Source organism: Mauremys reevesii, linkage group 2 (assembly GCF_016161935.1).
Source record: "Mauremys reevesii isolate NIE-2019 linkage group 2, ASM1616193v1, whole genome shotgun sequence".
Lineage (NCBI taxonomy): Eukaryota > Metazoa > Chordata > Testudines > Geoemydidae > Mauremys > Mauremys reevesii.
The window spans coordinates 48004593-48032170 of NC_052624.1; the positions used below are offsets into that span (position 1 = coordinate 48004593).

The window sequence follows — 27578 nt, forward strand, 5'->3', positions numbered from 1 at the left end:
GCTTTTATTAATCCAGTTTCAAAATGACAGTCTACAGTTTGTGACACTTACCGTAGGTCTTTGTACATTTGTGGGCTCAGCAAAAGCTTCTAACTGTTTGACCTTCCATGCTAGCAGATACAGCATGCTGTTGACAGTAACCCTGCTGACAAATTAACATAAATATCAAGACCAGAATTTTGGATAGCAATAGGATATAAATTAGATCAATGTTAGAATGACATATATAGAATGTGATATAATTAAACAGATTGGGTCAATTTAATTGCTGACTTACATTAATAGGACTCCGTGGGACATAAATCGGCAAGGAATTTAGCCCACTATATCTATCTTCTTTCTTTAAACCATGTTTAAAATGGTTTTAGTTCTAGTCTGAATTCAAATGGGCATCAAAGCCTGTTTAAATGTAGCCCCACAGTTTATCTATGATTTAACCAGGATGCAGAAATATATAAACCTCCATCTTCTTTGTAAATAGTCCCTTTAAAAAACATATATATTTTTTAGCACAGACACTCTCCTTTGTTCAGAGCCATTACTATTGCTAAAGGCTGCCAGGTTGCCAAGAGATAGTGCTTCTCTCTCAGGGAGGCCCCTGTCACTCTTTTTATTGGTTGAGATTGGAAGTAAGGGCGTCCATCTGTTTGGAAGTGTAATTATAATCCAAAGTGCACGACTGTGCTCCAACACCCTTGCCAAATCCCCTGTTCGCTTAATACATCATGGCGTTTTATCGCACTGTCACACATACTCTATGTACGAACACTCTTAGTGATGTATGAGCATGCTGTTTGAACTAATATCGTAAGTAAACCGCTTGTTTAGTAAAACAGAACCTCCCAAAATACTGATAATCAGCTTGTTGGAGTTTTTCTGCTTCAGAACAAGTAGCACAAGGAAGGCATTTTCCCATAGATAAGACTGGCTCCAAAACAGACCGCATATGGTGTGAACGTGATGATTTAAAGGCAGAGCAGGCATTGAGGCAAACTGTTCTTTTCCATTTCTGAACAACAGCTTTTGCTCTTCTGTTCCTTCATAGATTAGTTGTTTTGAATAGACGTATTACCTTTTTAAATTGTGAAAGTAAATGAAAAAGGATCATTGCCAAAACCCCCAAAGTTATAAAAATCCCCAAATGATAGTACACCGCAGTTAACAGAATGAACTGCAATAAGAAAAAATATGTATCAAGCGTCTGGAATACCATTTCTCCATAACACCTTTCTATTATAGTGTTGATCAATAAGAAATTTAAAATAGAAGCTTTAGAGAAATTATGGCACGTACAAAAAAAACCCTATTTTTACACCTCCAGAACTCCATCAATGATAATTTCTGTAGCTAAATCAACAATTGGCTCAACTATAAATTCATCTTTTTAATTACAATCTGGAGAGCTTTCAAATCTAAATAAGAGCTAACCACATAGTAAATGGTATTACTGAGTGTGCAATAAGTCAAAGGAGAAGAAGATAGGCAGCAATGTTTACCTTCATAATGAAAATTATTTTCAATCACATACTTTAAAAGTAGTCTGTATTCCTGGTGTCTTTTAAAATACCGTTCACAGTAAGCTTATTCTTACATAAATTATTTTTTAAATAGATGATTTTGATGTCATCTGTTTTTTAATGTATTCCTTAAATTGCAGATACACCATATTTTAAAGTACTTATTGATCTGAGCCTTGTGGAAATTTTGACCCGAATCTGAATTTTGTGATATGGGACCAGCTCTGCTTCACAGCAGAAGCAGAAACTGGTGTACCGTGCAATGTTTTTCTTATTGATTGATCTTTTTGCCTGCTCCATTCACAATGAAAAACACTAACTATGGGCTCTCCAAGTATTGCAGCAAGTAACTGTCATGGCAAATCCAATCTCTGTTGGCTCTTAAGAAAGGCCAACAGGGAGCTCAGAGGGAAAGCATGAGATATGTATGCCCATGATCCCAATAGGACTGGACTGGGAATGCATGGGCATCCAGAAACAAAAGGGAAGAGGTGCCTCACAGGTCTGGCCGGGCATTTTGCAGGGTCTACCCACTGCCACCAGCTGTTGGGACAAGAGAAATGAGGATAGCCACTTTTCCTTTGATTTTAAAGCCACTTTCTGCTCTAATGGGCCAAGGTGCCTCAGTGCTTAGTCTGTCACACATGCTGCCCTCCTCCATATCCTGTCTCTTCCAGGTGAAGCATTATGGAATATGCCTCAGATCTATGGAAAAACTCATTGCAGCCTTACCTGTGGAATCATGACCAGCTCCTCCATAATATAATTAGGATTAGGTGGTAATAATATTTCCACTCTTGAGAGACCATTTTAGGACAGGACATGTTACTTTTGCTGGGAGTGTCATTAATGAAACATATGAATATTGCAGTTCAGCTGTTCCTTTTGGAGTCACTGCACTGTCAGTAGTTTTTCCATTTATTAGGAAAGCAAAGCAGCTCTTGATGACAAGAAATGACAGACCAGAGTGTGTGCTTTCCTCCTGTCCTGCTCCAAGGCCCAATTTGCAGTGCTGTGGTGTGATTGTCTGCCCTACCAGAGGCCCCTTTGGAAGGCTAGCTGTTCCATTGTTTCAATGTGCAGCCTCTCTGAAAGCACAGGTTTTCAGGCTAGTGACCTGGGAGAAGAAGAGAAGCTGTGCAGAATAAACATTCTGCAGTATCAGCAATTGAAGTAACAACTTGGTTTTAGCTTCAGGAATGGACAGCCGCAATAATGCTTCCACCATGTTGCACAGAGGATTAAGGGTTGGACCTGATATTTGAATCTGATTGTATCAGTGATATTTGGTGCCTATACATTTCACTTTTATCCTGTGGATTTAAACTTTAGTAGAATCTTTAATATCACTGACTTTGGAGATTTTCCTCTTATACTATTGTCAAAGCCTGATACAAAGCTCATTGAAGTCAGTTGAGAGATTGCCACTGAATTCAGTGGCCTTTGGACCAGACCTTCAGGGTTTAAATACTGTATTTTCATTAGTGGAGCTTTCAAAAAGATTTCAAATTTGGACCTGGGAATATCTGGGAAAGCAAATAGTTTATCACCAGAGTAATAAAAAAGTATAACAAAGAAATCAAATAATCATGTAATCTACATAAAACCCACTAAGATTATATGATTGGAATAAGAGCTTCTCGAGGTGTGATTCAATAATACATGGTAGCACAATGGGGTCCATCTTTTCTTTTGTAATAGCAATACAAATTGGGTATTCCTTTGCTCAGACCTCTCTCACGTCCCATCGTGACTTGTGCAATTGTCTCTACTACTCTTCCTAAATCCCTGCTCTGAATTAGGGAGTGCCAAATGCCAGGGCCAGATTACCAGTAATGTCACGAAGCAGAAAAATATCATAGACAACTAGACCACACTGACCGTCTGATCCTGTTCTCTTCTTCCCCATAGTCTTTTTGCAGGTTACTCTAGTGTGGGAGAGAATGGAGACTAGTTGAAGGATCAGTGATGTCTTTTTTCTACTAACTGATGAAGGAATGTCAACATCTCAGGGTATGTCTATACTGCAATGAAAAACCACAGCTGGCCCATGCTAGTTGACTTGGCTCATGGGGTTTGGGCTAAGGGCTGTTTAACTGCTGTGTAGATATTCAGGCTGGAGCCTGGGCTCTAGGACCCTGTGAGGTGAGGAGCTCCCACAGCTTTGGCTGCAGACTAAGCCTGACAGTCTTCACTGCAGTTAAACAGCCCCTTAGCCCGAGCCAGCTGGCACGGGCAAGACAAGGGTATCTAATTTCAATGTAGACATACCGTAAGTGCGCAGTTCTGAATTTCACTCATGTCAGATAGACATGATGCCTGTAGAGTAGTAATTGAGTTCATATATGGAAGAGTTTGAAAATGTTTCAGCTTAGTTGGACATAACCCAACTTGTACCCACACTTGTACCTTTCCTATTAAGTTGCAGCCATGATCTAAAAAGCCTCATTCCTTACATGCAGCTTCTTGTTCAAGGAAAGCTGAAGAACAATTCATAGTTGATAATGGCTACACTGTTTTTTAGCCTACAAACAGCCAAGGGCAGCAATTGCTCAGCAAACATGTCACAGGAAGATTGATAGCGGGGCTATTGTTTGTCACTATGTGGGAGACTTATGTAACAAACTTCTTTGAAACAATGTAGTGCAGTCTGACTAAAATAACGTCTGCACTTTCTGAATGATGGGAGTGGCCTGATCTGGCTCAGTTCTGAGCGGCTCTCTCGAACTGTAACTCATTGAGCCCTCATTTGTGGAGTTTCCTGTAAATTTCTCGCTTTGTGTGTGTGTTTGATTCACCCACAGAAGAAACAAGCTGTTCAAGGCTCAAAACTAATGGATCTCAGGAGACCGATGGAAGCAAGGGCATCTGCAAGGAAGCCCCATATTTCCATACCAGCTTCCGCTTCACCCACTCTCCTCCATCTCTCAGACAGTGGGTTCTGGCAATCTGTTTTTGTAGATTTTAAGGCCAGAAGTGACAATTAGATCATCTAGTCAGATCTCCAGTATAACACAGGACATAGAACTTCATCTAGTTACTCTTGTACTGAGCCCAATAACTTTTATCCCCTAGAATGTTCCCTTGCAGGGGTGTTTCATACACCGGGCTAAAATGGGTAGGTTACTGCTTAACTTCCCAATTGTTTGTGCTGAAGTGGGATGATGGCATCAAGTGACCAGTCCTTGGCCACACGCTTTCTCTATCCTCTAAGGACACTGTAGAAGAGTACAATGATTCTGAAACCAAATATTACTATACAAATAAATAAGTATCAAAATAATTCTGCAAAAAATGACCTCTCAATTTTATAGTTTGACTTTCAATACTCTTAAGGAGAATATATGTTGTGGGCCTTGTTCTGATTTCAATTGCACTCCACTCATCTTGGCTATTTTTAATGTAAATACAATGAAAATATGAATTGAGACTTAATTTTTTCCATTTAAATGTTTTTTTGTGAGTGAACTTGCTGAAAAGTGCCTTGAAAATGGAAATGTTGTGGATCTGATCCAAACTCCGTTAGAATCGTTTGAAAGTTTCTCACTGGACTTCAGTGGGTTATGTCTCAGAATAGGTCCAGTGTGGCAGAAGCAGTGTTAGCTCCCTGCCTTGCTCCAACAATTCATCCATGCTGACTTGCAAACAAAACTTCTAGACACAAAATTGGTCTTTGAGCCTGTAAAATCTGCACTTCATCCTTCCCCTTCCCCCAATTTTTGGCATATACAAGTATCAAGGCTAATTTCAATTTGCATTTAGTCCTTTTCTTTGTGAAGAAAACCCTGAAAAGTAAGTCAAGCCCTAGATTTAAAAGGTTGCCCCTGATTTTTCATGGAGCTGTTAGGACACTCATGGTCTCCCCTACAGATGTCCAAGAAGGATCAGGCTTAGTGCTAATAGTCGTGAGAATGCTCAGAGGTTCCTCCAAGTAGCAAGAAGTAGCAAGGGACAATTCTAGAACCCTGGCTTATTTGGAATATTGTCCCTTGTGAAATGTTCTGTCTTTGCCCTATGCACAGACAATTTTTACACACAATTTTTACGCCAATAATTTAGGCTCTATTTGTTCTGGAGCAGGAGATTAGTGACCTGAAGCCCCACTTCCTGCAGACTCAAGTTTGGCAGTGCCCCAAAGAATCATCTTACTAACCATCCCTCAAACCTTGTGGCCAGTTCTGTGCACAGTGGTAGGATTGCAGTGGATGGAGGTCTGTTACATTTTTGAGTGGAGGTTGAAAAATTGTTTTCCATACCTACCCAAAACTGCTAAAGCTGGCTTGGTCTCAGAAGGGTGGAATGTTGTTTTTAAACATTTATATTAGTGTCTAGAGGCCTCAAGGTCAAATCAAGGTCAGGATCCCATAATGTCCCATACACATAAAGTGACATAGTTCTAGGTCTGAGGAACTTGACATTTAAGAGGATTGGGGGGGAGGTGGCGGTTGAGTCTCCATGTTCATAACCTGGAGTGTAAATTGTTTACCGCAAAAATTGTCTCCACTATGTTTGTACTGTATGTAAGGAATGAGACCCTGCTCTCTGATTGTGGCCTGTGGATGCTATTGTAATAACTATAAAGCTGGTATCATTTTGTTGGGTCTTTCAGCTATTGCACCTATAAGTATCAATTGTAGTGGTGTCTTTTGTGATTTTGACACCTGTCCAACTCCTAGTGGATGGAGAGCTCAGAACTTACTTCCTTCAAGACACCAAATGGCTATTAGATGGTAACAGTTCACAATTACTTCTGACCTGGTGCTAATTTGAATAGACCTAGATGGTCTATAGCCCTTGAGCATTCTGTTGCTAAGCTCTCATTTTAATCACACTGTAATGGAATTCTCCCTAATGGAATATTGGTTGTCTCTTGGGAAATTTGATGGGTCTGAAAGTGGATGCAGAAAAGAGGGAATATCTGACTCAAACAAGTTACATATATCTTTTTCCTAAGTGTTTCGAAAACATGGATGTGCAAATATAAGTGGTCCCAAGGTAGCCATAACATTAAAAATTGGCACTTACTCATGAAATCACACTATGTGTTACTGCCCTTGGCAGCATTTCTGGGGTCATTTTCACGCAGATGGCTTGTGTTTAGCAATCTCTGTAGTGCCTTAGGCACTGAGGTTTTTTTCCTACCATCAGACATTCAAATCTTTACCTGCATTGCAGGGACAAATTCTACTCTTCACTAATGTCTCAATTCTTCTCTGCCTGTTTTACAACATCCTAGCTTAGGCAGACAAGATAGGCTCCTGCTCTAGAAAAGTCTCCTAGAATAATTCTGAGACACATCACAAAATCTCTGGACAACATTTTCTGTGCTGCACATCTCCTATTACAGCTCATGGGAGCGAATGCCCTTGCATCATACCAAATCTATATATCTTCTTGTTATAATTTTTCATCGTTTGTACATGTTTATGGGTATGAGATTGATTGATTGTTTTTCATTTTGACATGTGCTGTACTCTGACATGTCCTTGCTCCCCTCCCCAGAGAGTGAGTTGACATTGGCATCAGAGTGACGAGCTTATCAAGTATAGTAGGTTGCAGCATTTATATGGATTGAGACAGTTTCTTCAGATTATATGTTAGCAAAGGTTGCCATTTTGTGGTAGGTAATGTGCATAAATCTGCATTGGATGATATGATTTGTACTGGGTGAACATGGTAAAAGAATATTCTGTGTACAGCTTTGAAATCTGGATTCAGATAAATAGGGTTGGATCAAAAAAGGTGGGGCGATCACCAATTTAGGGGCCATCGTGATGTAGTGACATCAGATAAGTTAGTTGTTTTTGTGAAGGAGAAGGAGGCTTGTTTCACTTTGTTTTAACATCTGCTAATGAAGACCATGCATAGTCTAACTATTCCCCCCTAGCTATCCCATAGTTCTCCTCCCCCCCCCCCCTTGGAACTCTGGGGTGAGATCCCAGTGCCCTGATGCAAAAAAAAAAATCATGGGGGTGGGGGTGGGTGTAAAAATGTCACCCTTCCCCTCTGGGAAAAAACAACGGCAGACAAGCATTTGCGACTTTTCCCTGGATGTTTTACGCTTGTGACTCTCATGTGTGTGTATAGAGATGCCTCACAGAGCGATTCAGCAGCGCACACAGAGCATGCTTTTGCTTTTGACTAGCCATATTGCACATCCAAACCCTTCCATAAATTGGAACTGAGGATGATCATGGCTACCAGTCCTTTTGTACCATTTGCTGCTAGTTCAGCCAGGGCGCAAAAGCTAAGATTAGTTATAGCCATATTGCACTCCATCGTTTTTGTAGCTAGCTGCTGTCATAAGTGCCCCTGGCCGATCAGCCAGGGCAAAAAAAAAATTGGGAATGACTCCTGAGTCAATCCCTCCTTTCTAAAAAGAAGAAGTGCTGTGCCTAATATAGGCAAGTGTGCTAGAGAACACCCGTATCATAGAACCAGAGAGCACAGCTGCTCTGTGTCAGAGCCATTCACCCCCATCTGTTGATTCCATTCTTCCCCCAGCCTTTCTTCTTCCCCCAGCCTTGACACTGACTGTTTTAGAGAAATGAGTGGAAGGCAGCCTCCAGCTGTGAGAGAGAGAAGCCCAGCATCTACTCAGGGGCCACCAACTGAATCTTTCTTTTACTTTACATGAAGGGGGGGGGATGGCCCAGCCCCCCCCTATGATGATGATGATGGTTACCCACCATGTGCACCATCCCATCCAAAAAAAAAAAAAGGGCCCCAGTAGGCTGATGACAGGGCGGTTACCAGTCCTTTTGTACCATCAGCTGAGGCTGATGATGAGGATGGATTTTTTTCTTTTTGATTCAGCTGATGCTGATGTGAGAGGATGGATTGCCCCCATGTGTACCCCATCGCGCCATGGCTGGGGGAGCAAGGATGTTGGTGTTGACGGCTGCAGCATCGTGTCTATCTGCACTTGTTTTGGTGGGTGGGGGGGGGGGGGTGGGGGTGGGTGATGCCCCCTGACCCCTGGACACTGTGTTTGACACTAGATTTTGAGCTCAGCCAGCCAATGAGCTCAGAATCGAATGCAACTGCGGCGGAGCTGCAGGACAGTCTTCAGTCAGTCAGTCCATCATTTGATCCATTTTTTTTTCTTTTTACGCTTGTACGCTGCATGCGCTGCTGAGAGCCTGCTGTATGGTCTCTCTGAGATTTAAAAAAATTCTGAATTTCATTTCATCTCTCTAGCGGCTGATAGGCGGATTTTGCCTGCCTTTGCCACTTACAGCGATCACATCCATCCCATGAGAGCTCTTTTTTTTTTTTTTTCGACTGCGGCGCCGCCGCCACTGGATGATCGAGCTCCACACTGGGCAAACAGGAAATTCAAAAAGTTCGCGGGCTTTTCCTGTTTACCTGACCACTGCATCTGAGTTCAGGATGTCCCAGAGGTCACTGGTGCACACTGGGGTGATATCCGGGAGGCCAATACCGTCGATCAGCGTCACACTAACCCTAAGTACACTAGCGTTACTCTCCGTTAGGAGGAGTACAGAAACAGTTTAAAGAGCCAGGCCTAATGCTTAAATCACAGCAAAGAGAGTTAGGAAGACTTGGGTTCTCTGCCTGCCTCTGCCACAGACTGGCAATTTACATGGGCCAGCATTTTTAAGAGGTGTCTCCAATTGGGAAACCAAAAATCAAGACACCTGGAATGAGTGGCCATTTTTGAAAGTTTCGGCCTGAACTTCTTGGCATATCAATTCCTTCATTTATAAATTGGGGGATTATACTACTTCACAAGAATGCAGAGAGTCTTACTAGGGCTTGTAAAGTGATCTGACCTCCTCAGATGGAAAGTTTCATTTTGCTATATTATAAAACCTTTAGCTAAGGCTGCATTCCTGGATTACTCATCTATTCTTTGATAGCACAGAGCTTCCATCAGAAAGAAAAATCAGTGGCAGGTAATTATATTGAATTTTAAAAAAAGTCAGGATAAAAAAAAGGTAGTAATTGGAGATATGCCAATCTCCTAGAACTGGAAGGGACCTTGAAAGGTCATTGAATCCAGCCCCCTGCCTTCACTAGCAGGACCAATTTTTGCCCCAGATCCATAAGTGGCCTTCCTTAAGGATTGAACTCACAACCCTGGGTTTAGCAGGCCAATGCTCAAACCACTGAGCTATCCCTCCCCCTAAGATAGATTCTTATATGGTTAAAAAAATACTTGTTTGTTTACCTTGCCGCACAAAATATTAAACATTATAATTTGTGATACAGGTCGTCACAAAAAAAGACTTTAACTTGTATATAATGGTTTATTGTCAGTTTCAGAAGACATATTAAGGGCTAAATTCTTCAGTGAGGTTTCACGGGGAGAGTTCAAGTACATCATGTCATACACCCTATCATTGTATCCTCTGATAAATGCCTACTGCAAATCTTACAGCTTATTGTGAGTACACAGAGAACAACTAGTGTGTCTGTAAATTGTTTAGAGATCCAAATTACACATTTTTATTAAGTAAATTTTGAAAAAAAAGCCTCAGACTGAAAGTCTCTTTCCTTTGTTTACTAGTACAATGTACTCCAGTTCTATGTGATTTTAATAAATTACCTGCTCTTGTAGTCTAGCATCAAACCGTGTTTGACATTAATTGTGGCTCTCAGTTGTACTTTGAGGTGTGTCCTGTTTATGTACTGTATACAGCATGTAATTAATGAGATGAGCTTTTTTTCATCCTTTCAGTTAATTCTCTATGCTCTTTTTTTCCTTTGTGCTGCACGGCTGATAACTACCTTAGGACCCTGCAGTGGGACACAGACCCCTCAGTGCTGCAGCTCCAGTCTGACTCTGAACTTGGGTATATATCAGCTCTTTTGTTCATTTTATTATTTCTTTGCAAGAGTTATGTTGAAAATGCTTCCCGATTGAGCTGCTTTTGTGTGGGTTTTATTTATTATTATTATTATTATTTTAGTGAATCTAAAGTACCATAATTTAAGTTTTCTTTTGTTAGTTTCACCAGTGATATTAAGCTTTGGCAGAGAAATTTTTTTTAATGAGGAAACAGGATAAAAAAGCCTATAAAAAGATGACCTGCAATTTCTGCTGTCCGAGAACAATAACAAACATTACCATTTCATTATGGATGAAATGTTGTTATAGTGGCGCTTTAACTGAAAATGTAATATATGCAGTTAATTATACCAATGTCTAGTTAAGTATCAGAGGGGTAGCCGTGTTAGTCTGGTTCTGTAGAAGCAGCAAAGAATCCTGTGGCACCTTATAGACTAACAGATGTTTTGCAGCATGAGCTTTCGTGGGTGAATACCCACTTCTTCGGATGCAAGCAGACGAAGTTAGTATTTGTTAATTCTGACTTGTCATACTGAATTACTCACAGGATGCTCCGCTATCCCCATCTTTACATAGTTAAAGTTAAAGTTGTTTCCCTTATACAGTAATAATCACACCTTCTCCTTCCTTAAGACTTAATAACATGAACAATTATATTTGTACCCTTAGCAAATAAAACTATCACTTTCACAGCCTCAGAGTCATTTTGCTTTTTAATTGAGTCTATGTCAGTTCATGTTTGTTTACTTATAATTAGGCTGAAATTAATACTTTTTCTAGCTTGGGGTATTTTTGCCATGTGCTTGTGAAAAAGTTAACTGCTTTGAGTAACTGAAACTATGCATCCGAAGACGTGAGCTGTAGCTCACGAAAGCTCATGCTTAAATAAATTTGTTAGTCTTTAAGGTGCCACAAGTACTCCTGTTTTTTTTTTTAAACTAACCACTATCACTGGGTGGCTGGTATATATTTTTTTAAAGGGTCAAATTTATTTAGTATGAAAAGTGTCTATTGTTGTACAATAGTTAAATCCATATTATGAAGTATTTTTATAATGGACCAATCAGCGGAAATCAGTTTTACCCAATGACACATGAAACTCCAAATATCGCCTGATTCCCCTAATGTTAGCAACACACTGGAGATGGAACTGAAGTTCAAAGTGAAAATATGGCTTGGTGATGAGTCATTTTATCTTGATTTGGATATCATTCATGTGATCACCAAAGTTAACTATCACAAATGGTTTGGCTGGTGCAGGAAATACTGTAGCACAAGAATCAGAGGCTAAGCTACCCAATCATTTCCTGCCAATGCTTCTCAAGGTGTGAAAATTGTTTTTCTTTGTTCATATTGTGAGAGTTAATACAAGTTTGAGGTTATGAATGAATAAAATGAGAGGGAAAAATATGCCACAAAATATAGACTTGAAAAGTCCACTTGCAGTGATGGTAAGGAAACTTTTCCTCTTGAGAGGAAATTAATCAATTTGTGCAGAATTTAAGCTTTTGTTTAAACAAAATTTTCCAGCCCTGATGTTTCAGAAGCTAATCTTCTAAATAAGAACTTACATAGTACTATCTTTGTGAGTCTACAGCAGGGGTGGGCAAAACTGTATGAAGGGCCAGGTAAGGAAGGCTGTGCCTCCCCAAACAGCCTGGCCCCTGCCCCCTATCCGACTCCTCCCACTTCCCGCCCCCTGACTGCCCCCCTCAGATCCCCCAACCCATCCAACCCACCCCGCTCCTGGTCCCTGGAGCCCGCCCGGGAATCCCTGCCCCTAACCGCCCCCGGGACCCCACCCCCTATCCAACCCCCCTGCTCCCAGTCCCCTGAGTGCTCTAACCCCTATCCACACCCCTGCCCCTTGACAGCCCCCCTGGAACCCCACGCCTATCCAACCCCCCTTGTTCCCTGTCCCTTGGCCCCTATCCACACCCCTGCCCCCTGACAGGCCCCCCTCTGGGACTGCCATGCTTATCCAAACCCCCCACCCCAGAACCTCTGCCCCATCCAGCCGCCTCCTGCTCCCTGTCCCCTGACTGCCCTCCTGGAACATCCACCCCTTATCCAACCCCCCCAGCCCTGGCCCCCTTACCATGCTGCTCAGAGCAGCATGTCTGGCAACCGCGCCGCTCAGCTGGAGCCAGACATGCTGCCGCGCTACTCGGCAGGAGCGCACAACCCTGCCACCCAGAGTGCTGCCCACGTGGCGGCATGGCTGTGGGGAAGGGGAGGCAGAGGGGGAGGGGCCAGGGGCTAGCCTCCCCAGCTGGGAGCTCAAGTGCCGGGCAGGATGGTCCCGCAGGCCGGATGTGGCCCAGGGGCCATAGTTTGTTCACCTCTGGTCTACAGGTAGATATTTCTAGTGCTCATGCTGCTACTCATAGTTTTCACATTGACTGCAGATTGAAATTGACAAGATTCTGGTAAATTTCACAGCTGCTATTCGGAATCCAGTTGGTCATAATGCAAATGATAAAGACCATGCCAGTTTCACTTTGCTTGGTGCTTGGCAAAGCTATGAGCAGTAATCTAGTCAGGCACTGGCCTATTCATAGGGGGAGAAGAAGAAGAAAAAAATATCAGAAAAGCAGTAGTGTAGCAGACATCCTCCCACTTCCCTGCACTACAGACAGAAGTGCTGGGTAGGGTTCATCAATGTTACTCTTCCACCCCAGAACTGTTAGGCAGCTTTTGTCCGCCTCCTTTTCAGTGGCCAATTGTGATGGGCAGTGTGGCTTCAGATGTAGCCAACTCCCACAGTACTACCTGGAGAATGATACAAAAAATGGAATTTTCAAAGTGTATTCACATACAGAATCCTGACAGAAATCCTGGCATCCCTTCCCAGCAATGTGCGTTGAACGGTGAGCATCCCCACGAATCAAAGTCACCCAAGTTTCCTTTCTTTTAGAAGGAAAAAGCAAGAAGCAGGGGCATATATGGCACATATATGGATAAGCACCATGACAGCCAGGTGCTTTCTCTCATGCATGCACTGTCAGTGCAAAGAAAGGAATGAAGGATGACCAGGAGAGTGAATTCATAGCAAGGCTGGGTGTACCACAGGCACATGTTCTCCAATGTATGATGAGTTCTGTCCATTTCTCAATAGCAGCCATTCTTCAGAAGGACAATTTTACTAGGAGAAACAGGGCTTCCTCTGATGGTACAGAAATTTGAAAAAGGAATGATGCGCAATAAATTCTGTAGATTGCATACAAATTGTTCATATGGCTAAAATGCCTGTAGTGGACTTGTATCTCTTCTGGTTTCTACAGACATAGGGATATTTTTTTGATGTAAAAAACTAGAGATTTAGCTGCTCAGTCCCTAGTGACATTCCATGACTAAGACCCCATGAACAGCTTTGAAAATGTATCCTTTAAAGATTCTGCAAATCCAAAAACACTCAGCAGGCTGTAGACTCAAAGGGCTTAAGAGCGTCTAAAAGGAAAGATGCATGTGAGTGGAAAGGTGACATGGTTGATGGCAGATGTGTGTGCTGCCTTACAGGAAGCTTGAGTTCTGGAATAGGACATTTTTGCTTATAGCTGTGGAGCTCAGGTCCTGAATGGAGATAATGTATTTGTGATCAAGGGCTAGACCAGTTTTTGGCTATACAAGCACCCTTTGTTGGCTGATTCATGGAGCCAAAAGGTGTGCTCTGAGGCTACACACTTCCATAGCATCATAGACTATTACGATTAGAAGAGACCTCAGGAGGTCATCTAGTCAAATCCCCTGCTCAAAGCAGGACCAACACCAACTGAATCATCCCAGCCAGGGCTTTGACAAACCGAGCCTTAAAAGCCTGTAAGGATGGAGATTCCACCACCTCCCTAGGTATTCCAGTGCTTCACCACCCTCCTAGTGAAACAGTATTTCCTAATATCTAACCTAGACTCCCCCACTGCAACTTGAGACCATTGTTTCTTGTTCTGTCATCGACCACCACTGAGAACAGCCTAGCTCCTTCATCCTTGGAACCCCCCCTTCAGATAATTGAAGGCTGCTATCAAATCTCCCCCTCCTTCTCTTCTACAGACTAAATAACCCCAGTTCCCTCAGCCTCTCCTTGTAAGTCATGTGCCCCAGCCCCTAATCATTTTCGTTGCCCTCCGCTGGACTCTCTCCAATTTGTCCACATCCCTTCTGTAGTGAGGGGACCAAAACTGACCAATACTCCAGGTGTGGCCTCACCAGTGCCGCATAGAGGGGAATAGTTACTTCCCTCAATCTGCTGGCAATGCTCCTACTAATACAGCCCAATATGCCATTGGCCTTCTTGGTAACAAGGGCACATTGCTGACTCATATCCAGCTTCTCATCCACTGTAATCCCCATGTCCTTTTCTGCAGAACTGCTGCTTAGCCAGTCGGTTCCCAGCCTGTAGCAGTGCATGGGATTCTTCCTTCCTAAGTGCAGAACTCTGCACTTGTCCTTGTTGAACCTCATCAGATTTCTTTTGGCCCAATCCTCCAATTTGTCTAGGTCACTCAATCTTTATTCTTTCAGATGAAAAAAGACCATCTGATATAACAGATGATTATCAGTGTGAGATACTAGTGAGCTATGGATCTGTAAACAATGCCTAAATTAAACATATTTGAGATTAGAAATGTAATATGTTCTTTCAGTGAAGTTGTCTAAAATGGACTTTAACTCATGTGCAGGCTATCAGTCTGCAAAGCCGTTGACCAAGTCTCAAGTCAGACTTTCACTCCCACAAAGAGTTATTGAGCGAACTGATATAGTATTTTCTTTAGTATTGAATGGGATTCTATAAAGGTAACACACAGACTTACTATTTTAGAAGCATAAATTAGTATGGCACCAATACTCAGTTGAGACCACAGTAAAGAAGTTATATGAGTGAAGAAATCTTTGGGATTTCAGTAAAGAATTCCTAGGCCTAGATAGGAGGTGACTACATAGGAGAAGTCTATTTAATCATATAAACAATGTAGATTTGAAATCAGTGATGGTAGGAAAAGGAAGAGAACATGACATTTAACTTTCATTTTTAAAGTCTGAATCCTCACCACATTTAGTTAAAGTTGTTACAGATAAGCAGCATGAGAGTAAACTTTTGGTAGGTGTTACAGATCCCCACAAGGTATCTCAGGGAGCATAAGTTTCTAGGTTTCATGTGGTTTTAAAAAATGAATGGCTTTTCTTCACATCAGCAGAGGCACATCCTTGAAAACTGGCATCAGGCAGGCTCATTACTTCTCTAGTAAAAATGAATCACAGATAATTGAATAATATTCCGGAAACAATTTGACAGTTTTTCACCCCATCGGTCACTGAATATATTCCATTTGACTAAACATTTTCATTGTTTGCACCCCATCGGTCACTGAATATATTCCATTTGACTAAACATTTTCATTGTTTGACTAGCTGTCTCTATTGTTTCAATAGCCAGAAACTATACTGCTTGGTTTTCTTGCGTATTTCCATGCAGTTTATTTATAGTTAGGGAAACAGAGGGAAAGCAAGACAATTCATGCCTCTATGCCAGCTCTGTATTCCTGGTGACCCCTCCACCCTTTCGCAGTACAGCTCCAGTAAAGCTATGTTGGCAGGATTCCCATAGCCATCAAATTCTCTGGGAACCCTCCTTTAAGAAGGATACTCATCAGGAGGGCAATAATCAGTCTTTATTCTGTTTCTCCCCAGCTCCATATAGGTGGTGGAGAGATGCACTTTCCCCTTCAGTTCTGTTGGCTCCTTTCCGAGCCTGTCCCCATCACTATGTGGATCACAGCACCTATAGGTGTGTAGAGGGTATCCATCCATCCTGTGTGCACAGATCAGGCCCTACATGAACAGGCCCTATGAACACAATATCTCTTGCCCTTCCTATTACATCTCCTCCCCACAACATGAACTCTACCCCAAAAAAACCAGAAATATGTAGCACACAGTTTATTAACTTTAATTCTATTTTGGCTAGTAGTTCTCAGGTTAATTTCCTTCAGTGCAAAGTCAGTGTGTTTTATTAGATGCTTCCCAATAAACTACCCATACTTAGTTTATTTGTTTTCATTTTAGCAGACACTAAAACTTTGTCATCCTGCTGTGAAAGCTCACTATGGTATTTTAATGTAACAGTGCTGGATACTTACTTGACTAACCTTCTGATCTCACATTAAATCTTAGACGCAGACTGCACAAGCTAGGTGTGTCAAAGATTACCCAGGTTGATTTCTTACCGCGGGAAGTGGTGTCCTACTCCAAGGAGACACAGACACCTCTTGCTACACATCAGTCTGAAGGTAACATAGTTCCTATTTCCAAATTTGTCAAGAATATTTTGTAGCATGGATAAAAATAATATAAGCTGGTTTGTTTGAGGTTTTTTTAAATGAGGGAGAATGGTAATGTTTCTATTTACCACACATTTCCTGTTTGTGTGATAATGGGTTGTCATTGAGAGTAATTATAATAATGAGTTTAAATACAGGTGGAATTAAAGTACAGCAGCCCTACAACAAAGAGTGTTCTAACTGTGGTATCATGAGGGCATATTTTCAAAGAAATCATTATGTATCTAGTTAAGAGATTGCTTCATGCTGTTTTCTTGCTTTCTCAAGGACGTGTATTAATTCCTAAGGTTCTGCAAAGAGGTAATATTTGAATGTTATTCTCATATAATGGCCTATTGTGATGATGGTCCCAGCAAGATTAGAACTTACAGCTGTTCAAGGAATGGGGTCTTCTCACTTTTGGTGTTGACAGTCCTGGGTTCTATCCCTGCTGACAACCCTAATGTCTGTATACATAGAGTTGCTGTTATGCTAAGTTTTGTCATCAGTAAAGATATAACATGAATACTTGCTATTCTAGTACTGATCTGACCATTAGCTTAGGTTACTTAATACATATATTTGCCTTCATTGTGCTGTGCTGGTGTCCTAGGCTTAGTTTGACTTCTATATTTGGCGGGAGGAGGGCATCTCCAATCAGGCCAACGGGGCCACGTGTGGGGAGGCAAGTTCTGTGCCTGCCCAAGGCTTGCAGGCTGGAGGAATAAGGCTGCCTGTGGTCCCCCAAAACTATGCCTATGGCTGATGTAGATTGATTCAAATTTAATCGTGTACCAGTTAAACAATAGCCTGGTGCAATATGCACCTTTTTCTTAAATATTGTATTTGTCATTTGTCACCCTGTACAGAAAAGGTAGAGGAAAACTAAAGTATAATACACTAAGCAAACCCCTGGAAATGTCATCATAAGAATTAGAGCAATATCTGAGGCACATGTTATAATTAGGGCATATGAATGAACAGGAAATGTTCAAAGGATGACTGGGTGCTACACTACAGAAAATAATGTTGACCCTCCCAACTAGGATAAGAATAACATACAAGTAGGGCCCTACCAAATTCACGGCGATGAAAAATGTGTCACAGACCGTGAAATCTGTTCTTTTGTGCGGTTTTACCCTTTACTATACAGATTTCATGGAGACCAGCATTTCTCAGATTGGGGGTCCTGACCCAAAAGGGAGTTTCGGGGGGGGGGTCACAAGGTTATTTTAGGGGGTCATGGTATTGCCACCCTTACTTCTGCACTGACTTCAGAGCTGGGCAGCCGGAGAGCGGTGGCTGTTGGCTGGGTGCCCACCTCTGAAGGCAGCAGCACAGAAATAAGGGTGGCAATACCATGCCATCCTTACTTCTGCGCTGCTGCTGGTAGTGACTTTGCCTTTAGAGCAGGGCTACAGGCCACCAGCTGCTGCTCTCCAGCTGCTCAGCTCTGAAGGCAGCTGCCGCAAGCAGCAGCACAGAAGTATGGGCAGCGGCGGCTCCAGGAACCAGCGCTCCAAGCGGGGGAGCACTCTGCTACTAAAAAAGTATCTCCTGATTTTAAAAGAAATAATGACATTATTCTTCCCTACCTAAAAACAGATTACCTTTCCTTTTAAGAGCAGGTAATTCTCTTTGTTTGAGGGGAATAATAACATATTATTTCTCTCACCCACTCTGTTATTTCGGAGGATGTGTGTATGTATCCTTTCCACCTTTTGAGCACAAGTACCTAATTCTCTTGCTTTGTTTAGGTCAGAGTAAGCGTCCACACTTTCTTTTCTTTCCTTCCCAGAAATGGATGCCTTCAAAAAATTTAGATCCTGGGTTTGGAGTCTAAGAAAGACAGGGTTCCCTCCTCCTTGTTAAGTCATAATTGGACTTGAATTTTGGTCTTTAAACGTATTCAGAGATATCTTACCTTCACGTCCTACATTTCCATGAAAAGCATTTTAGGCTTGATTAAGGCCTGAGTAATGCCAGCTTTTATCTCAGGGAGCTTTTGATGGTGAGACTGCTCCTTAGAGAAGAGATTGCAAGCAGTGGAGAAAGAAACTTAAATTGTTCCACTAGGACAAACTGCACTGGGTCATCCATATTCTCATAAGTAACATTCCAAAGTAGCCTTCACCAATGACTGCATCCCCGGAAGTAATTCAGAGCTTGCCCTCACCTGGTGGCACACAAGGAGAAGGCAACAGTGCCTGATCTCTGCCAGGGATGAAGCTCCTGCTAAAGTGCAGCTGCTCCCAGTGGTGCAGGCGTCTGCATGTCTGCACTACCTTTGAGTACGTCCAGACTACCTGCCGTATCGGCGGGTAGTGATCGATTTATCGGGGATCAATATATCGCTTCTCATCTAGACGCGATATATCGATCCCCGAACGCACTCCCCATCGACTCCGGAACTCCACCGGAATGAGCGGCGGTAGCGGAGTCGACGGGGAGCCGTGGACGTCGATCCTGCGCCGTGAGGATGGGAGGTAAGTCGGAATAAGATACTTTGACTTCAGCTACGGTATTCCCACAGCTGAAGTTGCGTATCTTACATCGACACCCCCCTCCCCAGTGTAGACCAGGCTTTTGATGGGAGTGTATGCGTGTGTGTGTGTGTGTGTGTGTGTGAATGGAGCACCATCAACACTATAGTGCAGACAGGAGAAGTATCTGCCCTTTCTAGTGTTTTGTTTTCTCTTTCTTTTAACCAGAAGTAAATTCTACAAGTTATATTTATTCCTTTTCTATCATGCTAGTGGAATCTGCTCTCTCATGGGAGATATTAAGCTTGTGCAATTTTTCAGGCTTGTTAGGCTACTTATAATAGGTACCTGGATCTGAAGACTGTTACTGAAAAATAAGCTCCTTATATAGGGGAGAGAAATTTGAACTTTTGGCACAAGAGATTTTCTGACATTCACCTGATATCTTCTTGTATAAAAACAAGGTATTATTCTCCTGCTATAAACAGAATGACCTATTCCTATATTATAAGGATTGTGCCAAACTCAGCCAAGGAATCCAACTCTTTTGATTTCAGTGGAGTTACACTGAGGATGCTTTAGGCTCAATCTAGATATTGTAATGTATTCCTAATGTTAATATGGGCTATTTAGGAAAGAGAAAGGAATAACCATTGCATTCAGTTTTGAAGTGGACCAAATAAAGTGGCAAACCTACTGTGGAGGCTCACAGGTGGGTAGGGTATTTTGTATTTCCTAGCTGATGTAATTTTCCAAAGTAATGTTACTGAAAGTAATATGTTTTTTAAAAATGAATCAGGGGACTACCCCATGTCCAGGATTGCCAACTTCAGGAGTTAAAAAAATCATGAGTCAGGCCCCAAAAATCATGAGATTGGCCTAAAAATAATAAGATTTTTAAAAAATAATTCCTTAAGAGTTATTTTTGACTTCTGGTTTTGATCCTTTAGGGGGCATGTTTTAAAGCTTTTCTCTGTAATTATGAGGGCTCAAAATGTACTCTTTTTTTTTAATGGTAGCAGGGATTCTGGCATAGTCACATGATTTCAGGGTCTAGGGCTTTAAGAAAAACACCTCATATGCTAAGACTCCTCATAAAAATGGTGGATACTTGGCATACTGTTTGTCTGTGATACAAAGTGTATGTAACAGACATGTCAAGACCCACAAAAACGCTAGGGGAAGGTGGAACAAATGAGTCTGAAGGACATGGAGCTGATCAACAAAAGACAAAGAAGGTGGAGATTACACTACTGAAAGAGTCAAAATAAGAAAATAAAGAATGAATGTTGAAAACGCAAAACATATTTGGGAAAGAATCACTACATAGAGCAGATAAATTAAAGAGAAACAAAGCTTATAACAACAGCTCTGCTGTCATGCTTATAGGAATAGGGCATTATTATTATTAACACTGATGGTGTCACTAATTTTGTCCTAATTATGCAACAGACTGTTTTTATATTGCTTATTTGATTCAAATGGGTATAAAAATCTGTTTGTCTTTTCTCCCTAAATCAAACCATACCAGAATCAAACTGCTGCATCTCAGATGCTGCCAATAAAAGGTCCACATTTTACAATAAACGTCTATATTTCCCCACTCTTCAACCCTAAATCAGCACCTTTTGTTTCTAGCTGGGATGAACAGCTTCCTCCCAAAGCCATCGAGGCACTTTATAGGGCAGCTGAAACACTGCTGGAAAAATGCCAGAGTTTTGGGGACTAAAGTCAAGCACAAATGCAGACTTTGCCCTTTGTATCAGCATGAGATGCTGTTGCTATTTCACCCAGCCAAAAACATCCAAATTCAAATCCCCTTTGTTTAATCAAATCAACAAAGATTATTTTTGTACCAGACTGTACTAGACTTGATGAGACTTAAAAAAAACTGTAGTAAAAGATTTTGTAGACATTGAATGTCATGATTGTATCCCCATCCCTAGATATTCCAAGTTATTTTTAATTATTCATAAAAATATATTTTAAAAGCATATGAACAGCACCCTCTAGTGGTATAATGATAAACTGACACTTGATCTGTAATGATGTATTCTCCTTTTCAGAAAAAATGGTTGCTTGGTGCAGTTATTTTGAAACACATGTAGAAAAGATTGAGAGCACTGCTCTACAGTGAGGACTTTTATTTAACTAGAAACATTCTTCATCAGAACTTATCATGCAGAATAATAAGAATAAAGCCCCAGAAACCATGTTCCTAAATGTGATATGGAAAAGGGGAATATAATTACATGGAACATTGGTTTATAGAGAAGAGACCATCAGCTACTACCTTAAGGTTGGACCACATTAAAAAATAGGTTGTCAATGCTGTTTCAATAACCCAATAGGATTTGTGATCATACCCTAAATGTATGTGCACAGAGAAAATTGCAGTAAACCACACTTGCTGTTAATCCCCTGAGTTAAACTATGACTAATACATTCTCAGAGTTTCAGGGACAATTTATTTTTGCCTCTGTTAAAGCCACCTTCATAAACTAGATTACCAATGACAGTCAGTCTATTGATAATTATCATCACTACAGCAAAGGCAGTATTAAGTGAATAGCAAGTTATTAACTGTCATGAATTTTTAGCATGTATTTATGTAGAAAAGTTGTTGTTCTGTTAGTAGATATTTCTGTGGTTAAGAGTTAGGACAATGACCTGGCTTTGGAAAGTGTTGGCTGGCAGTTTTGGTGCACAGAATGGCACATTTGGCATTGAAGTAATGATTTCCTTTGGATGGCAAACTAAGCATAGGAGATGGGTGTGGATCTCTGGGTTTGGAGGGAAGAGGCTGAGGGAGTAAAACTCCCCTGAAAGTTATAGTTTCAGCAATAAAACCTTGCTTCATTTGGCAAACAGAAAAGGAAATGTTAGCCTGCTACATGCATTGTCTACCTGTGTGTTTATCAGTTATCACTGCAGTATCCTCTGGGTGTGAAGGTGGTGAAAGTGGGGACTTCTGGAGGAAGGTTTTTCGTAGGCTTACGATGATATTGAGCAGAGAGCTCTCTTGATTCTAAACAGTTTTCAATAGACGGATTGGAGAATTTATGAAGTATCAGTAAATCTTAGGAAATTGCCTGCTGAGCGCTGGTTTAATAGACAGACGATTGGCCTGGATCATCCACTGTCATAGTAAAACCCACAGTAGAAAGTCTGGGGGAGGGTAGCTCTGCAAGGATCTCTTCACAGAGTTCATTCCTGCTTATTCCATTGTGGGAGAACAGCAGGGATGGTGAATGGCTTGACTCCCTCAGAAAAGGTTACAAGGACTGTCTGCAAAGCTAGCAGGAACCGGGGATGATCTGTTGAAGACCAGAGCTCTCTGCATGGAGGCCTTGTGCCTCCATAATCCCCCCTAGCTCTGGTGCCCACCTCCCCAACGACAAGGCATTATCCTCAACAAAAAAGATAATACAGCCCTAGGCTATAGTATCTTTCCTAGTAATTCTCTGGAGGGCTGGACGGTGGACAACATGCATCCCTCACAGCTGCACCCACGCCAGCCGCAGTCCATCCTGTCTCCATCTCCTCCTCCAACGTAAATGGTAGGTACAATATATGGTATGGTTAATCTGACAGAACAGAGAGGCATGACAGAACAGAGAGGCATGTCAGCTTTAATCTAATCTTGAGGCTTTGGCTTCCTTGAAGGCAGACTGTTGCATAGGGAACATTCCCTACATAACTGTGATACTCCTTCAAAGTTATTGCAGATGGAAACAGGAATGATCAAGGAATGTCAATCCATGCCCACCTTCCTGGCAGTTTCCACCTGATCTTAATGGATGATCCCTGTTCAGGGCTGCACAGGAAGCTGACCCCCTCCTCCACCAAAGAAATAAACCAGTCTGTCCTCGGGGGAGTAATCTTGCTTAGCCGCCACTTGCAGAGATCAATCTGCTCCTTTAGACAGAAGTTCCAGTTCAAAACATTAAACCAAATGAGATCCTGGGACACCTGGTGACAATTGGCAAAAACCAGAGCCCTGATGCTAATGAGCTTGACCTCAGACTCCTTTAACTAGCCGCAAGTCATTTGTGTATCCTGACATTTGAAACCCACAGTGATCCATGAATTTAAAGACAGGCCCACTAACACCTGTATGCAAATATAGTCCCAGCCTGGGTGCAAAACTAAAACCTCATCTTAGTTCTTTTCTTGCATCATTGGGAAAGATCCTGGCCATTTTAACCCAGGAACAACTGGCATGTCAAAGCCCATTGAAATAGCAGTCTGACTTCAGACTGGCTTGCTCCTAGCAGATTTCAGATCTTCATCTTATACATCTTTTTGTTCACATAAGAAAGGGATTGAGATGAGGTGGGGGTATAGAGAGCATCAATAGCCTGAAATTGCTCATGCATATGTATTATTTTTGTCAATACATTTGAGTTAAGAGTTTTGAGATGGATTTGGATCAACATTTCTTTAGGAAATAGGGATTTCAGGAATTGACAGCTGCTAGGTAGGGGAAGGTTGTGGGTTTATTCTCTCATGTTGTGTATCTTCATTGTAAAATATTTATCCCATTGATAGTATTTAAATACTCTGTGTATTGACATGTATCGCAATTGCACACAGTGGTCACCATTTTAAAAAAACATTTAGACAAATTCTATGAATTCATCCCAGTTATACCCTATCTTATCCAAAGGGGAAAATCGCTTTACAGACAACATTCTCTTCACAGTTAGGATACTGCTTTAAACTTATTGCGGATGGAAACAACAAGGATCAGCTGGTCTACCAGGATCAAGGTCTACCAGTGCTTGCCCTTCCAGCAATTCCAACTTGATGCTTATGAATGATTCCTATTCAAGACTCCAAAGGAAGTTGACCCTCTCCACCTCAGATATCACAATTTAGTAGCCATTGGCAAACACTGGTTGTGTAATGGTGACCAGCGTGTCTGTATTAAAAAAATTAAGGCTAAGAAGAGATTGCTTTATAGAAGTAGGCATTTGTAATCCTCAATGGCCTAATTAGTACTTAGTATCTATAATACATTGAAATAAGCCTGAAAGTCGATAGCAAACCCATGCCAGAATAAGTTAAATCCATAAAATGGAGGGTCCATCATCTGTCAAATAGAAAAGACATAGGGCAGAAGTAGATGGGTGAAAGTACCCCCGTCCTAGGGTGACCAGATGTCCCGATTTTAAAGGGACAGTCCCAATTTTTGGGTTTTTTTCTTATATAGGCTCCTATTACCCCCCAACCCCTGTCCCGATTTTTCACATTTACTGTCTGGTCACCATTTAAGAAAAACAATTTTCCCTGTTAGTGAATCTTCTAGACAAGATTAGGACAGGGGCTCTCAGACTCTGTGAAACTGGAAGTGACTGGATTGCTGATAACTTTTGTTCCTTCCTTCATATTCTTCATTTAAATTATTGTGGAAGTAGATGGTTAAATCCATCTATCAGCTATCGTCTAGCTATCCATGTTAAAAAGTTTTAGATTAGATTGCTAGATAGCCCGGTAAACATCATGGTATCCAAACACTAACACAATTACTGGATCAGATATAGTTACACATTATAGTCTAGGGGTCGGGAGTTCTGGGTTCTATGTCTGCCTTTAGCTACGGATCTGCTGTGTGACCTTGGTCAAGTCACTCCACATCCCTGCACCTCTGTTACTCCTCCCACCCTTTGTCTGTCTTATTGGTAAGGCTAAGATTTTGTCATGGATACTTTTAGTAAAAGTCAGGGACAGGTCATGGGCAATAAAGAAAAACTTAATGGAAGCCCATGACCTGTCCCTGACTTTTACTAAAAGTATCCATGATAAAATGGGAAGGGGCTGGGCAGCTGCAGGGTGGCTGGGAGCTCCAGGTTGCCCACCACCCATGGGGATGCAGACGTCCAGGATCCCCCTACCCCTCTGTGGCAGCGGGGAGCTGCAGGGTCCCCCTCTGCTGCCACCGTGGTGGGGAGCTGCCGGGGATCCCTCCTGCCCGTGGCATCTGGGAGCTGCGGGGTAGCCCCCCTGCCTGCAGCCACTGAGAGCTACAGGGTACCACCCCTGCCCAGGGCGACTTGGAGCTTGAGGGCCCACTGCCTCAGGCGACAGGGGTACCTCACAGCTTCCTGCTGCTGCAGGAGGTAGCAGGACTACTAGGGCTGAAGGAATGGAGGTCTTTGGAAGTCACGGATTCTGTAACTTTCGTGACCTCCATGACAAAATCGTAACCTTAGTTATCTGTTTAGCTTGTAATCTCTTTGAGGTAGGAACCATCTCTTACTGTGTGATAGAGCTGTGCCTAGCACAATGGGGCCTTGAGACACAGCAGTAACACCAGTAATAAATAACAATGCCGCCAAAAAATTGGTGTAGACCAACAAGATCGAAGGATAAATAACCACGGATAGTCAAATATCCTCCTTCTTACCTCTGAGGTACCTCTGGAATTATTGTTATTGTTCCATCTTTTCTCCTCCTTCATCTCCTACCTTCTTCCCTTCCAGTGCCGTTTGTCGTGGCTGTGGGAAAGTTAAGCTGAAGCAGTGAGTGAGTGTTACACTTTTCGCTGAAAGCTGTGCCATGGAGATCAATGTCTCCACAACTAATAATTGAAAGGAACAGCAGAGGAAAGGGATAGAAGTATGACTTGCTTTTCTGTTTCTTTAATTGAATAATGTTTTCTTACTTATCGGAAGATTTTATTGTACAGTTTCGATAACCAGTGTATCACATGAACTCAGCCAGTTCTTCATTTTGGTAAATCCTGCCAATTGTTATATTGAGTAGTTCATGGGGTTCTCAACCATTTTCTCTCTGAGGACCCTCTCAACATGCTATAAAAACTCCAGGGCACAGCGGGGTCAGGGGAGACTCAGGGTTCTGGGCCAGGGGTGGGAACCCTTGGGCATAGACATAGTTTTACTTCTATTTGGGAGGGGGAGGGCAAGGGCCAGCATGTGTCTTCAGCCAGCTCTGTACAGCAGGGTCCAGAGAGGGAGTGCCACCTTCATTCCCTGATTCACCTCAGCAGGCCACTCACCTGTCTGGGGCTGTGTGCTGACGGCTGCTTCCTGAGGACTCCGCCAGCCCCAGAGCCATCTAGGCAGCTCTGACTGGCTGTGTGAGCAGAGGGGGCTGGGAGCTGAGGAGCAGACGCAACCCCGGGTACTAGCAGCAGATGGGGGAATCCTATGGCTGCCCACTCCATGGTCCTAACAACCAGAGGAGCAGCTGCCCCACACTGCCTGGCTCTGGCTTTCCTCCTACAACCTGGCCAGAGGGCTGGGCCTGAGGGGGCTGGGGGAGTGGAGAGGGTGAGGGGTGGAGCTGCCCCTAGGACTGTCCCACTCTGGGTAAAGCACTGCAGTTTGGGGGCAACACCCTTGTAACCTCTCAACTCTGCCCATGAGCTCAAGGTTTCTGCCTGCATTGGGGTTCCAGACCCTTTACTCATGGCTTCAGCTTGGGGGGAAGCTTGGGGTTTCAGTCCCCCACCCCCACTCCCAGCTTTAGCCCGTGTCTGTGTGTGTGTGTGTGTGTGTGTGTGTGTGTGTGTAAATGTGGGATTGGGACTTCAGCCCTGTGCCACTCCCTGCTTCAGCCCCATGTCGGGGGGGGGGGGGGGGGGGAACACCGGATTTCAGCAAGCCCTGCAGACCCCCTGACAGGGCTCACGGACCCCTGTTTGAGGACTGCTGGAGTAGTTGGTATTCTTGAATACACACATTTTATTTACACTGTGTTTAAGGTATATATGTTATAGGAAAGGTAGAAATAAGTCAGAATAGAAACCCTGGACCAGGGGCGGCTCCAGACCCCAGCACGCCAAGCGCGTGCTTGGGGCAGCATGCCGCGGGGGGCGCTCTGACGGTTGCTGGGAGGGCAGCAGGTGGCTCTGGTGGACCTCCCGCAGGCGTGCCTGCGGAGGCTCTGCTGGTCCCGCGTGGCTTCGGTGGAGCCGCGGGACCAGCGGACCCTCCGCAGGCACGCCTGCTGGAGGTCCACCGGAGCCGCGGGACTGGCGACAGGCAGAGAGCCTCCCGCTGCATGCCGCCCTGCTTGGGGCGGCGAAATGTCTAGAGCCGCCCCTGCCCTGGACCCACATAGACATCCAAAATATATAGCATCAGCCCATCCCTAATTATTGATCTCAGCAGCACAATTATAGAATAGGTCAATGAGGTGTTTTTTGTGGGGAGAGGGGAGGTTATACACTTGTACCAGATATGGACTGGCTACAGAGCTTGTTTATACTCACCAGACATGTTCCTCATAAGATTCTTTAATGCTCTGTCAGTTATGGCTGAGGTTTGTTTAAATAAGGTATTTCACATACAGTGCCGCCTAGTGGCTGAACAGTATAATACAGTTTATCATTCCATTCCATCTCCCTCTTTAAGTTCTACATTCCTACCATATACAATATTTACGCTGTCTTTGAAGTTCAGTACATAGTAGACTGTTA

General features: G+C 42.8%; 1 protein-coding gene and 1 long non-coding RNA gene across 6 annotated transcripts in view; one reads left to right on the top strand and one right to left on the bottom strand.

Moving 5' to 3' along the window:
* DYNC1I1 (dynein cytoplasmic 1 intermediate chain 1) overlaps positions 1-27578 on the top strand; it is a 246183-nt gene that overhangs the window by 46440 nt on the left and 172165 nt on the right. For 3 of the 5 annotated variants that reach the window (XM_039522378.1, XM_039522381.1, XM_039522377.1), the window contains exons 5-6: positions 10277-10336; positions 16504-16619. In XM_039522378.1, coding sequence (XP_039378312.1) covers positions 10277-10336; positions 16504-16619 — 176 coding nt within the window. The remainder of the gene's footprint in view (positions 1-10276; positions 10337-16503; positions 16620-27578) is intronic. The other 2 variants (XM_039522379.1, XM_039522380.1) reach the window with 1 other exon arrangement.
* Positions 6-27417, bottom strand: LOC120397019. Its single transcript, XR_005593622.1, has 4 exons — positions 27372-27417; positions 25542-25632; positions 3399-3445; positions 6-142 (listed from the first exon to the last, which is right to left on the bottom strand). It is a non-coding gene; the product is annotated as an uncharacterized LOC120397019 (long non-coding RNA).